We start from the raw sequence: 14,771 nt of genomic DNA, 5'->3' as shown, positions 1-14,771 counted from the left end.
GTCATCATTGCCGGGGTTTAGAAAAATCTGTTGAGAACTGTTCCATAATTGTTGCTACGGAAGGCAAGGTGTGACACATTTCTTTGTGATGTTATCTCCGCTTATGTTGATAGCCATTTTTGATTTACATAAAACGGGATCAATAATGGCAATGAACTTACTTTGGGAACTGAACTAGATTGCTTTTAAGTGGCAGCTTCTCTGTCTTCTTAAATTGCATTTCTGCATTTTTTTCTCCAGTATTTAATTACTTCTGAGAAATAGATCTTCAGATTATTTGCTTGTCACTTTCACCTTATTAAATAAATACCTCTAAGTGGCACCATTTGGTGATGTTTTCCTGAAATTTCCATTGCACGCTACTTTAACCATTTCAAAAACTACATAAAAGAAAATAACAAACATGGTAGAGACTAGCTAGACAATGAAAGGCAATTCCAAGTTTCCAAATAAGAGTCATCCCCTCTTGTGGTGGAACCATGGACTTGAAATGTGTCTCATGTGCACAAAGTCATGGTCATGAAATTATGCCAGAACTCTTAGCTTGCTCCCACTGCCATTGGTTTCACTCTCCACTCCTGCCTATCAGCTCCCTACACAGTGCTCTAGCCTACCCCTGCTTGCACCTTCCATGTAGCCTCTACTTTTATCCCTATCACTATAGCCCAGTCAGAATCCTATAGCCTACAAGGTAAAACACAGGTCTCCCTTCTTGCAGGCCATACTCCTTTCATCTAATCCTACCCACATTTCCCTAGACTCTCCCCAATCACACTGGATGCCCTATATGTGTGATTATGCTGCACATAAACCATCCTGGTGTTGATCTCACATAGTTTTCTCTCCCTTCCCAATCATTCCCATCAGTAATTACATCTGCTGCAACATAACAGGTCTTTAAAACATCTCTCATTCACCTCATATTCCTTCCAGTTATTGTTCCATTCTTTGCCCCTTTTCTCAAAACTCACTTAAGAGTTGTCTACACTAGAGGGGCGCCTGGGTGGCTCAGTGGGTTAAAGACTCTGCCTTTGGCTCAGGTCATGATCCCAGGGTCCTGGAATCGAGCCCTGAATCGGGATCTCTGCTCAGCAGGGAGCCTGCTTCCCCCTCTCTCTCTGCCTGCCTCTCTGCCTACTTGTGATCTCTGTCTGTCAAATAAATTAAAAAAAAAAAAAGCTGTCTACACTAGAAACCTCTGCTGCCTCTCCTCCCTTCTCTTGGACCCACTCCAGTCTGGCTTTTGCTGTGTGCATCTCAACGAAGCCTCTCTTCTGGAGGCTACTGAACACTGTCAAATCCAATGATCAAGTCTCAATCCTCATCCGACCATGTCTCCCTTCTCACAACACTTCCTCCACCTGGCCTCGGGATGCTGCCCTCTTTGTTCTTCCTATCTTCACTGGCCTCCTCCTCTTGCTTGCCCTCACCCCCTTACCCTCCTAAACTTAGGGCACAGTCTAGGTAACTTTACTCGGTTTACAGTCAATTCTAAATGATCTCATCCAGTCTAGTGGCTTTAAATATCCGCCATAGATGAAAGACTTGCAATTCATGTTTCCAGGCCAGGCTTTTTCTGACCTCTGGACTTTTATGTCCAATAGCTTGTCTGGACCCTTGGATATCTAACAGGGCTTAACACATCTATAGCTGCACTCATGATTTTTGCTAGAACTTTTTCTCCTGCTGTCTTCTCTAGCTCAATAGTAGGCAATTGAACGTGTCATGTTCTTAGGTCAAATACCTGGGGGTAAGGGGTATCATCCTTGACTCCTTTCTTTCATCAACCCATCAACAAATCATTCCTTCCCTGTGCTGCTGTATTCTTCTCTCAACTGCCATCTCTGCTACTTCCTCTACTATCCACCCCCACCCCAGATTCTATTCTATCCTCCACTCAGCAGCCAGAGCAACCTTTAAACTTTGTCACATTATTGTCATATCTCAATTGGGTCATACCTCACTCCTACTTAAAACCCCTCAAAGACCCTCTATGACCTATAATAGCCAACTGCTCTTCTTGGTACTACCTAGCATGTCCTACAAAGTTTTTCATGATCTGACCCTCTCCTCTCCCCACTGCCTTTCTGATTAAGCCTCCTACCTACCCCCCTTCCTTATACTGCTTTCGTTGCCCCTTCATGTCAAGCATGCCAGTGCATTCACTGCTCCTCTCACCTTTCAACCTTCTCTACACAGCACTGCCCATGTCCTCACTGCCTTCAGATGTTTGCTAAGGCATCTGTCTCTAGCACATTCACTGTCTCTTACTCTGTTTCTTCATAGCAATTGTGTCCCAATTGAATGTATTTGTTCACTACACAGGAGAATGCACCTTCCCTGAAGGCAGGCAATCTCTGCCCACTGCAGGATCTCAGCACCTAGAACAGTGCCTGGCACATTGATGCAGCAGTAAGGCGTTGTTCTCTGTGATGCTCACACCCTAATCCCAGACTGTGACTGTGGACGTGCTACTTTACATGGCAAGGGAGACTCTGCAGACATGATTAAGGTTATTGACTTTGCCATGCTCTGGCCCTAGGCCCAGCACCATGCTTGCCCTGTAGGTCTTAGTAAACCTTGGGTGCCTCCTGGTCCCAACATCTAAAAAGATAGCTAGCCTATACTCAGCACACCCCCCACCACCTGGCCTTGTTTCAGCATTTAGCATACATTCGGCAATGTATCCTCCATATCAGCCCTGTGACGTGGGATCCATTAATAACTCCACTTTGAGATTAGGAAACTGAGTTGCAGGCAGGTTTAGAAATTTCTCCGCAGCCACACAGCAAGTGTGCAGCAACAGAGATCAGAGGTACCTGACTGCTCTCTGTCAAAGTGATACCTAACACTATTATATACTTGACAGGGGTCCTAAAACAGGAGCCAATTTGATTATAGAGTAATGGCCCAAATTTTTTTGTTTGTTAAAATTGAAAATGATCTGGTTCTGGATTTAATATATTTTTAGGTTTGCTTTTTGATTTTGAAATGAATTGTTAAATAAATACAAATAAAACAGAGTATTCAATGAATCACTGAAGCCTGTTTCCTGGCATATCTTTCTTTCCCTCATATGATCACTTCTCTATAATATTTTATTTCATAGGAGATATTTTGTGTTTGATTTTACTTGAGCAGTGGTAGACACACTATCTTTAGAACAGTGTTATTTGAGTTCTAGATTAGGATATTCTTTTGTTTCCAATGTATAGATTTCCACCCCCGTTCTTTCCCTTTAGACTGCAATCATTATATCAGGACATTTTGGAGAAGGTCCCACAATGGAGAGGACTGGCCCAGGTCCTGATCCCTGATATGGATCCTGATTCTGCCACTTTCCCTTGAAATTTAGACACATTTCCCTATGCTCGTCAGCCTGAACTCTTTTCATCTACAAAAGGAGTTTTTTTTTTTAAATTTTTTTGTAGTAGAAAATTAAATAGCACATTTTTTGAAATGGCCTTCTAGAAATGAAGGAGATATGCCCATATAAACACTGTTAATTACTGTTGCTACCAACAGAGTTATAAGATTTCTTTTTACTTTTGATTCTAATATTTTCCTCTGAAATTTCACACCAGTTAAAATATGCATGTTATGCAATTGCACCTTTGTAAAAATCCAAAAGCCCACAATCTCCTTCTCCCCTTGAACCCAGCCAGTGACTCATCTTGGAGCTGTTCGCCAGACCGGGTCGGCTGGGTCGGTGCTGGTCGACTGTCCTTCTAAGCTTTACTTAGCTCACTGCCTGTTGGCATGACGAACATGCTAAAAGTTTCCTCTCTAAAGCACGTGATTGGAAAGTATTTTCTTTTGGTACCTTAAAAAAAAAAAATGTTGGGTATTACTCTGTAGCAAAGTCCTAGTCACCTAAAATTTTTGCTATGCACAAGAACTACACTTCTGATCTCTGGCTATCCCTGGGGCCTCCACTTAGATATTCCACCACCTGCAAGTGTCCCAACTGCTTAGGTGATGCTTCCCTGTGTTTTTATAATTGTTACAATGACCGTTTGTCCTGTGCCTCATGAACCTGCAGCTACAGTGCAGAAAGAACTTGCCATCTGGGGATTCATAAGAGAAAACATGCCATTTAAAAAGACATTGTGAGTTGAATGATTCAGAGAGAATGTACTTTCTGCTCCAGTTAAAAGAAAAGAACCGTCCTTGAGAACGTGTATGAGAAAGCTCTCTTCATGAAACCAAAGGTCCAGGTTAGCATACTTAGGTAGACAAATAAAGAATAACTTTGTTCATGTTCATAAGTTACTTCTACAAGAATCTCCTTTTAATTGCAAATGATAAAACATGGTTTCTAAAGTATATTTAAATTGTAGTTCCCATGTAATAAAATGCTAATGCAGTTTTTGTTTTCCAATAGATAAACTCCTAAAATACATTTAATACAAATAAATGAATGAAAATAAATTTTACCTTATTATTAAGTTGATAATCCTCAAATTTATCTTATAATTATCACTGGTCTGTCAAGTCCGATAAACTATGATTTTTCAAATGATAATAAATTAATTCCAGTTTAAATTTAATATTATGTATTTGGACATTACATTGAGTCAAATATCGTTTCTGTGCTAGTTTTTTGATACTGTGTTCTTCTGATTACTGGTCTTGTTAAAATAATTACAACGCTTCAAATAATACCATGTCTCTGAACGTGACATAGCATAAGGCTGACAGTCAAATAAGGCCTCTGTCCCATTATATGTTTGACTCATTCTCTGTTATATAACTTAAAACTAATAAAAGAATTATAAAGGCTATTGAAAATGAGCTGCTGGTGACTCTGATCAAATCGGGAGAAGCAAAAGAAAGAATACTCGTGTATTTTCAAAGCAGTTTCACATTAATTATCTTACATAATCACCAAATATGTTTTACTTATTACACTTATAAATTTTCTGATTGCCAAATCCACATACTTGTCACAAACACTAAGTATATGCACAAAAGCTCACATTTGCCTTTTTTCCTTTTGTTCCCTGACTGGTCTTCTGTAACCCTCTTTGCTCTCCACCATTTGTCTGGTTTCTTTTATACATCTGCAGAAGTCAGTATTTCTCTTGTCCCGAAATGTTCAAATTTAGGGCCTTACATGCTGCCCCTTTCATCTTTCTCTGAAACCTAATCAAACAAATGCGTTCTTTAGGGGGAAAAGACAGAGCTTACCATCACTCTTTTTCTCCCCCTAATCTCAGAACAGAAAACTCTCTCTACCCCAATGCAGAGAATGCCTTCCAGAATTGCATTCCCCTCCTCTATAGATTGGTCTGACTCAGACCAGCCCAGCAAGCCCCGTGTAGCCAAGGACCACCAGGGCTGAATCACGGAGGAGTGCTAAGTAAGAAATCTTGGCTTCCTGGCTGGGTTAGCTCTCCCTCTCTCTTACCTTCCCAGACTGTAAGACTGGGCTAATAGTGTTTAGCTCATAAGGTTCTTCCTAGGATTTACCTAAAGCAGATAACATAACAATAGGTGTTCCATATTGCATAGCTATTATTTTGTCAAGATTTTAAGCCAAATGAGTGCTATGAAACTTTCTTTGCAATTTAACAAAGTTAATTCCTAAGTACATTTAAAGTATAAGCAAGTGAGAGGAGCCTTGTATAAGAAAGCTCTTGTATAAGAAGGAAAATCAATAGAAACTTATGCTCCCAGATGTTAAAATGGCTTTTGTGTCTGGCCAGGGTTTTTGAAACCCACCTTTTCACTTTACTGGCGACCCTACTTCACTGAATGCAACTGGACACACAGGGTCACAAGTTAAAAGCATGAGGGAACCTGATATAAGAATCAACTTATAGAAATATCTTCTAATAGAAATGGTCTCAAATATTTAAAACAGTTAAAGCCAAATGTGTTCACTATAGGAAAATTTTATACAGCATAATCAGAAAGAATGTAAACACCCCAAATTAGAGAAGTAGCAGATGATGAAGCATTCATGCAGTGTAATAATATTCACCCATTTTTAAATCATATATTTTAAAGAAACTGTAATAACCAAAAAAGCATGAAAAAAGCACAGTACAAAACTGAAGGTGCAATATCATCCCAACTGTATAAAAATATGCACAGAGGCAAATGAAAGAAGACACCAAAATATAAAAGATGATTGTTTCTGTATGGTGGAGTTGAGGACATTTTCTTTTTTTATGTGATATTCTGTGTCTCACAGACTTTCTGCAGTTAGTAGGCATTGTTTCAGGATGGACTGTTGAGCCTATAACTGAAACTCAAAACTTCTCTCACAGCTAATTCTATAGGGAGGTTGAAGTGTCCTATACCACTTGTATAGTATTAGCTTCTGGAAACTAGCAATTATCTCTCTATTTTGAAGTTGATCTCCGAAAACCACCAAATTAAATAAGAAAGCATAGCTGCATCTAAAGGCTAGCCTCCATATATGCACATTACTTCATACTTCAGACTAACAGCCACCAGGGAGTGTAGAAACTTCATGCCTACAGAACGCAAATTCACGATAATAGATTGGACCAAAATCTTAAAAAGAAAATGTTTCCAATCCTAGCATATTCCTCACTTCTGAAATATTGCTAAATACATACGGTATGTCAGTAAACATACTACCTCCCTCATGTCTTAACTTGGAAATGTGAATACTATGAATGAGTTCACTTACAAAGTTTTCATTCAGGAGAACACCCAGAACACCATAGTTCATAGGATTTGACAGCTGGGAGAGACTTTGGAAAGGAAAAGTTTCATTGAACAGATAAGGAAACTGAAGACAGGATAGGGGAGGTGTCAAGTCAAGATGATCAGCAAGGCAAAAATAACAACGAATACTCTGTCCCAAGGGAATACTCTGGCTGTGCATGTCAGCATGCTCGGGCTGCCGCCCTGACAGTGCTGAGGGATGGGCATGCCCCTGGCTGACCTGGATTACAGTCCCAGTGTGGGCATTTACCAGCCATGACAACTGCAAATGGTCACAGTTTCTCTCCTCTGTAGAGACCTGATAAGGTCAGAAGAGCAGAAAATGACCACAGGACAGAGAATGTTATGTACCTGAGAGGGTCCTCCCAACTGGCCAGAAAGAAGGGGTCTCTGGGTGGTAAGAGAGCTGCTGTGTGCTCAAGATCCCTCCATGATTTACATGAGTGCGGACTACACTGTGGAACTTTTGGAACCGATTTTTACGGAACAAGTGCTTGACAACTTTTGTCATGAAATTTAATTTCTTAATTATACTCCATTGACTTCAAGTTATACTCCTTTTGATTAGCCAGAACAATTTTTGGGAGGTTGGAGGAGAGGGGGAAGATCAGCACCTATAAGAACACTTGCCTGGAATGTTGGTTATGCCTAGTTTGATGGAAACAAAACAGAACAAAACAAAAAGATTATAATCAGTATGCTAATACTAAAGGTCAATGTGAAAGAGCTTCTAGAAATCAATAATGCCTGATGGCCAGGTGTGTCTTGCAGATCTTCAGACACGTGTAGTTTCTAGTATCTGCACTGGCATTCAGGTGGCCACTTTCAAAGCCTTTGCTTCAGGCCAGGACCACTGTTAAGTCCTTGTCAATGCCACACAGTGTGGATTTGCTGTCAAGGCAATTGCTTTGCATAATGGAACCAAGAAAGGCAACCAAAACACTGACAATCAGTAAGTGTCCTTCATGCATGAGGACTTAGAAATCTTGTTTTAACCTGAGTAGGAGAAAACACAGCTGACTCCTCTGAAACCACCTCTGCTTCCATTTCTGAAAACATACTCTGTAGCATAGCCCTGCTCAAAACAAGAGTGTGGGGTAGGGCGAGGACTCTATTTACAACAAATGGAAGGGCACAGGACTGCAAAGACGAAAGGGAGGGTTTGAGATGTACTAGTCACCAAAGTTTCTTAAAGGCACTTGTGCACCAAACCCATAAAATAAAAGCATAGACGGTAACTCACCCAAAATGACTGGCTAAGTTCATGGAAATACAAAAGAGAAGGAGGTTTTTTATCATGATAAAGCTAGAAAACATTCCATTGTCCATTCCCAATAAGAATAATAGTTGAAGCAGATGAATTTTGAAGAATAACTGTTCCTTTCTCCAACTTGATCTTGAAGCTGAAAGGTACACAAAGGGAGAAAGCATACAACATGAATGTTTGTGTGTGTGTGTGTGTGTGTGTGTGTGTGTGTGTGTCACAACTCCTGAAATCAACTCATACTGCCAGCAGCACAATTTACAAAGAGAAAGGAACCTGGCCGTCCTTCACCAACACAGCTCCACTGTGTTATTTGTGTCTACTAGGCAGTAAGTTGGGGCATGAAAAGGAGTTACAATAGGGCTTAATTTCCGCTTTTAGTCAGAGTGCAGATTCATTCTAATTTATTTCTTACACGTTTCAAATACTTTGCTTTATTTCTCAACATATTATCAAATGACCCATTAGTCCTATTATTAGAATAAATGTTTGAAGTTATCTGATTGTGGGTTTTTTTTTTTTTTTTGCATCTGTCAAATCCACAAGTGGAATCATTTTACCTTTCTGAAATATTTGCCACGCGTTCAAAGCCAGCAAGCTACTCCTTGTTCTGCAAGGTGCTGAGAGAAAGTATGTGGAAAGAGGGGAAAAAAGGCACATTTAAGAAACAAATCTACAGGATCACGATAAAATAAGATCTGCTTATAAGAGAAGGTTGCCACTTTCTCAGCATTCTGTCCCCATAACTAAATAACTTAATCACTACATTTGGGGAAGTCTCTCATCTCTGTGCTGGGCCCTAATTAATGCATTTGAAGTCCAGGCAGGCACAGTCCCTGGGCCCTGCAACTAACCTTAGCGAAGGCACATATTTCTCGATATGCGCATAACGCAAATAGGTGCACACTATAGAGGAACACCGCGTGTTCAGAAGGAACATTTTCCCAACGAGACCCCTGGCGAACTCCGGAATTGGGAAACATACAACAGGTACTTCCACCTCCGAAGCTGAAGCCCTCCTGTCAAGAAGGGCAGCGTGCCATACGGTGGTCGCCTGGGCGCGTCCTGGGGCTTGTCGCCTGACCCGGGGCCGTACTCCCGGCGGCGAGCACTCGGCGCTGCATGCGGGAAGCCGGGGCGGCGCCTCCTGCCGCCCTCAGCCCTGAGCCAGGACCCCCAAAGAAAGGCTCCGCTCCCGCGGCCGCCAGACCACTGTGGGGGCTTGCGGGCGCAGGTGGGCGCGGGGGCGGCATTGCGGAGCCGCAGCCTAGCCAACCTGGCGCCGGCGGCCGGACAGCGGCGGCCTCCCGCCCTGTCCGCAGCAGCGCGCCCAGCGCCTCCCGCTCCCCTACCCTTCCTCGCTCGTTTCGGCCCTCACACACCTCCAATGCTCTAGCCTCAGGTCGGAGCCTCCTCGGCGAGGAGCGCGCTGTGCAGCGGCGGCTCCGAGACCCCCGGCCTCTAGCAGCCCGCCCAACCCACCCGCGACACCTCCGCGGAGTCCGCGCCCACCCCGCAAGCAGCGCCGGGACACCCCGCGCCTCAGAGCCCCGGGGCTGGCGGGGTTCTCCAGGTGGGCGATTTCGCCCCTCCGGCTCCAGGGACGGCGGCGGCGTGTGTCCCCACACCCTAAGTCCTACCAGCGGGCCCGCGGTGAGCCCTGGTGCCCCGTCCGGCCACGCTGTACCGCTCAGGCCGCCCCTGCCCTCCCGCGCTGGCTTTGCCCCCGCAGTCGCCGAGGGAAAGTTTGCGCTCCCGGCCGCCTGCGGCGCCCCGCCTGCTCTCCACCTCCCCTCCCGGGCCATGCAGTTCGCGGCTCCAGAGCGCCGAGGGGAGGGGTGCGCGCCCGGCCGGGGCTGCCCTTTCTCTCACCCTCGCCCGCATCTTCTTACCCCGCTGCCAGGAAGGCGAGCCGTCGGCGAGGGTGCATCGTCCTCCTCCTCCTCCGCCTGCTCTCGCCCGGCTGGCAGGCGCGGAAGGCCGGTGCGGCGTCACCGCCCCATGCTGCCAGCGTGAACTTGCCCAGTTCTCCCCGGCCGAGCGGATCCGCCGCCCCGCGCTCCCGCCGCCGCCCTGCGGCTCCGCTCTGCGCCGCGCCCGAGGCCGCGCGCTGCCCCGCTGCAGATCCCCCCGCGCCCCCAGGGCACTCGCGAGCTCGCTCTCACCTCTCCTGAGCGCCACATGTCGTCTCTGGGTTTGACGAACGATCCTCTGCAGAGGCACTCCGGTAGAGGCCGCCAGACTCTCACCAAATGCGCCCTCGGGCCGGCTCAGCAGAGGGGGAGGGCTGAGGGCCCGCGGCTTGGCCTGGTTTGGAATAGGCCATATATCTGAAGTTTTTTGATGGCCTTCAGGAACATATTTGGTGCCTCCTGTAATAACCACTGGTTTCCCCTTTTTACAGCAAAGGTAGAGGGGGACTGTCAGCAAAGCGGTAGCCAGAGGTCATTGGGCCAAGTTTTTCTTTTTAGGTCCAAGCTTGAATACCTCCCTAATCTGGTGTTCCTCTTCAGTCCTCAACACAGGCCTCCATGCCCTGATCTCCTCCTGTCTTGAGGAAGAAACTCTTTAGTGAGGCTCCTTTTTTACCTGTAATTCATTGCGACGGGAAGGAAAGAGCAAAACTGGATTAGATTAGAATTAAACACTTACCTAATCGCAATATACATCCCCCCCCCGCCCCGAAGTGTTATTTTTTTACAAAAACAACAACAACAACAACAACAACAACAACAACAACAAAAACCCGTGTCTATAGCAAGGGTTGTGGGTCTGAAGACCTGAGAGCAGCTCTGTGGTTAAGCAACGGGAAGTCCCCCAAGGAGAGCTCCTGGGACCGGGACATTGGTGCACTGCACTGCCGCTGGTACCCATGCATACCTGGGTTTCAGTACTGGGGTTGTGGAGTTACGTCTGTCTCTGTCTCGGTGGTACAGACCCTGCGAGGTGGCACAAAAGACAACTGGAAGGAAATAGGGTCCCTTCAAGCAGCACAAACAAGATGGATGCAAAAGGCAAGCCCAGTACCTCAGGAGGTAGATGCCTCTTGACTATGAAAACATCTGGGAGAAAATGATCAAGATTTAAAGTTAAACCACCAAGAAAATGATGAGCTTTATACTATTGTTCCACAGCTTTTGTGACACTGCATTGTTAATAGTCACTTTTAACAGAATAATTGTGAGAAAAGACAAGTCTCTAACTCTGCTCCAGAAAGGATCTTTAATCTTTCAGTGTGTGAAGTTACTTTATTCTTCAGTTGTGCCTAATACCAGGTGTTCCAAATCTAAGTTACCTGCTGGTACTTTTGCACATTTCAAAAATTCTGAGTTTCTCCAAAAATGAGTAATTTTAAATATATTCCTGAACAAGACATAAAAAGAATGTATGAAATGTTGCAAATATACGGGAGGTGTTACTCTGGATATACATTTACCACAATATTAAATAATTCTGATTTTAGTGGTTCTGCATGAAATATAAATTAGATGAGATGTTCATTTTGAAAGACTTTTCTGATCCTAAACTGGTTAACTTGAACACATACATTTCTTCATTTTCTAATTTTTCAAAAGGCCTATCACTGAGATAGTCTTGTTGACAGCCAAAATCATTAAATTAAAAACAATCAGAATCAACTTAATACAATTTTCACCTTTTAGGTGTTAGAATTCTAGATTTAGGTATACCGGTGACAGCTAATTTTCTCTCAGGATAAAACAGCATAAGACAAATGAAAGAGTTCAAATGACTAGTGAATTTAAAGCTTCCAGATTATGAAACAAAGTCAGTCAGAAATTTTTGCAAGAAAAGAAAATGTGGAGAACTCAGAGATTACTTTGGGAATAGTGAGAGTTATGGACCTTAAATCTTCACAATAACACCTTATCAAGATATCATTGATAAGTAATGAAATATCCACTATAAGTGAATTTATGTTCTTTTAATGAATCAATTTTAAAATATCTATGTTTTGGGTAAGCTTTCTATTAGTTTTTAATTTCAGTGCATATTGAACATATGGAACATAATGGAAATTATCTTAAAAAATCTAATCTTTTAAGTTTATTTAAGCATGTGGCTTAGATACTTACCTCTTCCGTATGATGACATGATAACCCAGTCTCTTTTCTTAATTTTTATGAACATATAACCGAGCCTTAGGTTAGATGGACCTACAGGGATAGTGAAATAATGACATATCAAAATTATATAGAAACTCATATTTAGAGGAATACTTATTACCATTTTAATAGTGCTTATTTGTTTTGATACAGAATTCAGTGTTTGCCCTGAGAAATAACAGTCTATCAGCTGAATTCCCATTTGTTCCATTAGCATTTTCCCTTTTATTGAAAGACATAAAGCAAAATAGTTACAGTTCTGGAAAGCAGTAGAGGGCACCCCAGTTCCACATAACCTCGGGGTTAACCAGTCTCATTAAGAATTTAGTTTCCAGTGTGAGAGCCTAAAATAGCTGAACATGGGGAAACTGGGCAATGGGGGAGCACTTGCCCCAATAACACCCCCTCTGTGCCATCCAAAGCAGAGACTGAGAAGGGAGGCTCTGTTCATGTGGGCAGGTGTAGTAGAGATGGCTGAAATGGAGAACCAATATCACCATGAGGAAGCAGAGCTTGACAAGTTGAGTGGAGGATGTCCTAAGCTAAGAGCGAACTTGTACAAAATAAGGCAATTTTTTGGGACTGTAGATAATTTTGTATTTGTGGAGAATCAGGGTAAAGAAAGCAAGAGGTAAGATGAGGCAGATGTACTGGAGCTAGGTACAAGAAGACAGGAAATGGGAAGGAGTTAACTTCCTCCTGCAAATAAGAAGGAGCTTCTGAATAGTTTTGTTGGACGGGGAAGGACATAATTCTAGAAGAGATTTCACCTGTATAGAGAAAAAGTGTTGGGAGGAGGAAAATCCAGGCTAAAAGCAGGTAAGAACATCACAGTGCCAGCGCATGCTGGGACTTTAATAGATGTTTGAGTTATTTCATTAATGGAACAATAAGGTGATTCTTGGGTATTCAAAGCAGATTTTTAAGTGCTTTGCCCAAACAGAGACAAGGCAGTCTTTATTGTTAATAAAACCGAAAGCTCAAGTTTGACTGGAAGAAGAAGGAAAATTCCAGGGAACGATGGCACTTGATTTGGACTCTGAAAGAGTATTTGGACAGAAAATATCAGAAAAAGCACAAGAACAAGGGTAGACAGAACAAAGGAACAAGGGTAGAAGGTACAGGGTGTGCTATGTAATAAATGCTCCATCCACAGAAAGCATACTCCGTATTTTTAATTTATCATTTATTTCTTTTATTTTCATTTCATTCATTCATTCATTCATTCATTCTTAAATATGGAACACTTCATGAATTTGTGTGTCATTGTTGTGTAGGGGCAATGCTAATCTTCTTCATATCATTCCAATTTTAGTGTATGTGCTGCCAAATAGAGCACACACCTTATTTAAATTAGAACTCCCATAGTAGTCATCTGAAGGCTACATATAAACTATGACCATGTTTTAATTAGCCAGTACTGTTTTAAAATAAATTAGAGAGAACAATTAAAAACCAGGTTTCACATAAATAAATAAGCAAAGAAATGAGTGAGAAAATACTCGAGATCTCTGGCTTTTCTTAAAAAGAGAAAAAAATTGAAAGCAGATTTAACAATTAATAGGAATACATTTCTGTCCTTTCACCCTACCCCACTCCACTTATATTGGGAATGGGCTTCTTAGAACAATGTAGTCTATTTATTTTTACACTTAGCCTGATTCCTTCACTTACATTACTTGGCAATTGAAGCAATTGGGGTTTTTAAAAAGACTTACAATTTTCTATTCTGATTTCATTTTTCTCTGAATTACTTGTTATATCTATTTTATTTTGTTTTTACTAGTTGTTCTAGAGTTTAAAATAGATATCTTTAAAGTATTACATAGCCTACCTTTAATTAACATTATGCCATTTCATGTATGGCATATGAATCTTATAATATATTTTTCTGTTGTTTTTTGCTGTTGTCACACGTTACTTCTACATAGGTTGTCACTCAATTGTCTTATCTTTTTTAAATTGTGGTAAGGTATGCCTAATATAAAATTACACTTAACCTTGTTTAAGCATATTAATTCTGACACTAAAGGATTTGACTGTTCTAGGTATCTCATATCAGTAGAATTATATAATAATTCTCCCTTTGTGTCTGTCTTGTTTTACTTATAATATTTCCAAGGTTCATACATGTTATAGCATGTGATTAGTATTTTATTCCTTTTTAAGGCAGAATAACATTCCATTTTATGTATATGCCAAAATTTGTTTATGCATTCATGTATCTGTGGACACTTGGGTTGTTTCTACCTTTTAACTACTGTGAATGTTTCTATGAGCATTGGTATATACCCAGAAGTAGAATTTTTGGATCATAGGGTAATTTTTTTATATGTTTAATTTTCTGAGGAACCGGCCTACTGCTTTCCACAGTGACTTCAGCATTCTGCGTTCCTAAGAGCAAGAGTTCCAATTTCTCCACTTCCTCAACAATACCTATTTTCTACTTTTGCTGTTTTTTATAATACCCAATTACAATTGTTTTGTTTTTATAATAGCCACTGTTGTTTTGATTTGCATTTCTCTAGTGATTAGTAATGTTGAGCATCACATCATGTGCTTACTGGCCATTTGTATACTTCCTTTTTTTTTTTAAGATTTTATTTATTTATTTGATAGACTGAGACCACAAGTAGTCAGAGAGGCAGGCAGGGAGAGAGGAGGAAGCAGGCTTCCTGCTG

General features: G+C 42.0%; 1 protein-coding gene and 1 non-coding gene across 5 annotated transcripts in view; both read right to left on the bottom strand.

Moving 5' to 3' along the window:
• Nucleotides 1–10,234, bottom strand: part of GABRA5 (gamma-aminobutyric acid type A receptor subunit alpha5) — an 84,547-nt gene extending 74,313 nt beyond the window's left edge. The window contains exons 1-3 of one of the 4 annotated variants that reach the window (XM_047739219.1): nt 10,132–10,234; nt 8,527–8,586; nt 7,946–8,105 (exon numbers count right to left, since the gene is read on the bottom strand). In XM_047739219.1, coding sequence (XP_047595175.1) covers nt 7,946–8,031 — 86 coding nt within the window. In that variant the 5' untranslated portion in view covers nt 8,032–8,105; nt 8,527–8,586; nt 10,132–10,234. Of the gene's footprint in view, nt 1–7,945; nt 8,106–8,526; nt 8,587–9,606; nt 9,742–9,858; nt 10,047–10,131 lie in introns of those variants that run through there. The other 3 variants (XM_047739217.1, XM_047739220.1, XM_047739221.1) reach the window with 3 other exon arrangements.
• A 3,088-nt stretch (nt 10,235–13,322) lies between these two features.
• On the bottom strand, nt 13,323–13,429 carry LOC125105766 (U6 spliceosomal RNA). The gene has a single exon (XR_007129032.1). It is a non-coding gene; the product is annotated as a U6 spliceosomal RNA (small nuclear RNA).
• Nucleotides 13,430–14,771: the final 1,342 nt, after the last annotated feature.

The sequence above is a fragment of the Lutra lutra genome, chromosome 7 (genome assembly GCF_902655055.1).
Source record: "Lutra lutra chromosome 7, mLutLut1.2, whole genome shotgun sequence".
Lineage (NCBI taxonomy): Eukaryota > Metazoa > Chordata > Mammalia > Carnivora > Mustelidae > Lutra > Lutra lutra.
Note: the sequence above shows the minus strand (reverse complement) of the source record. Positions and strands in the feature narration are given on the sequence as shown.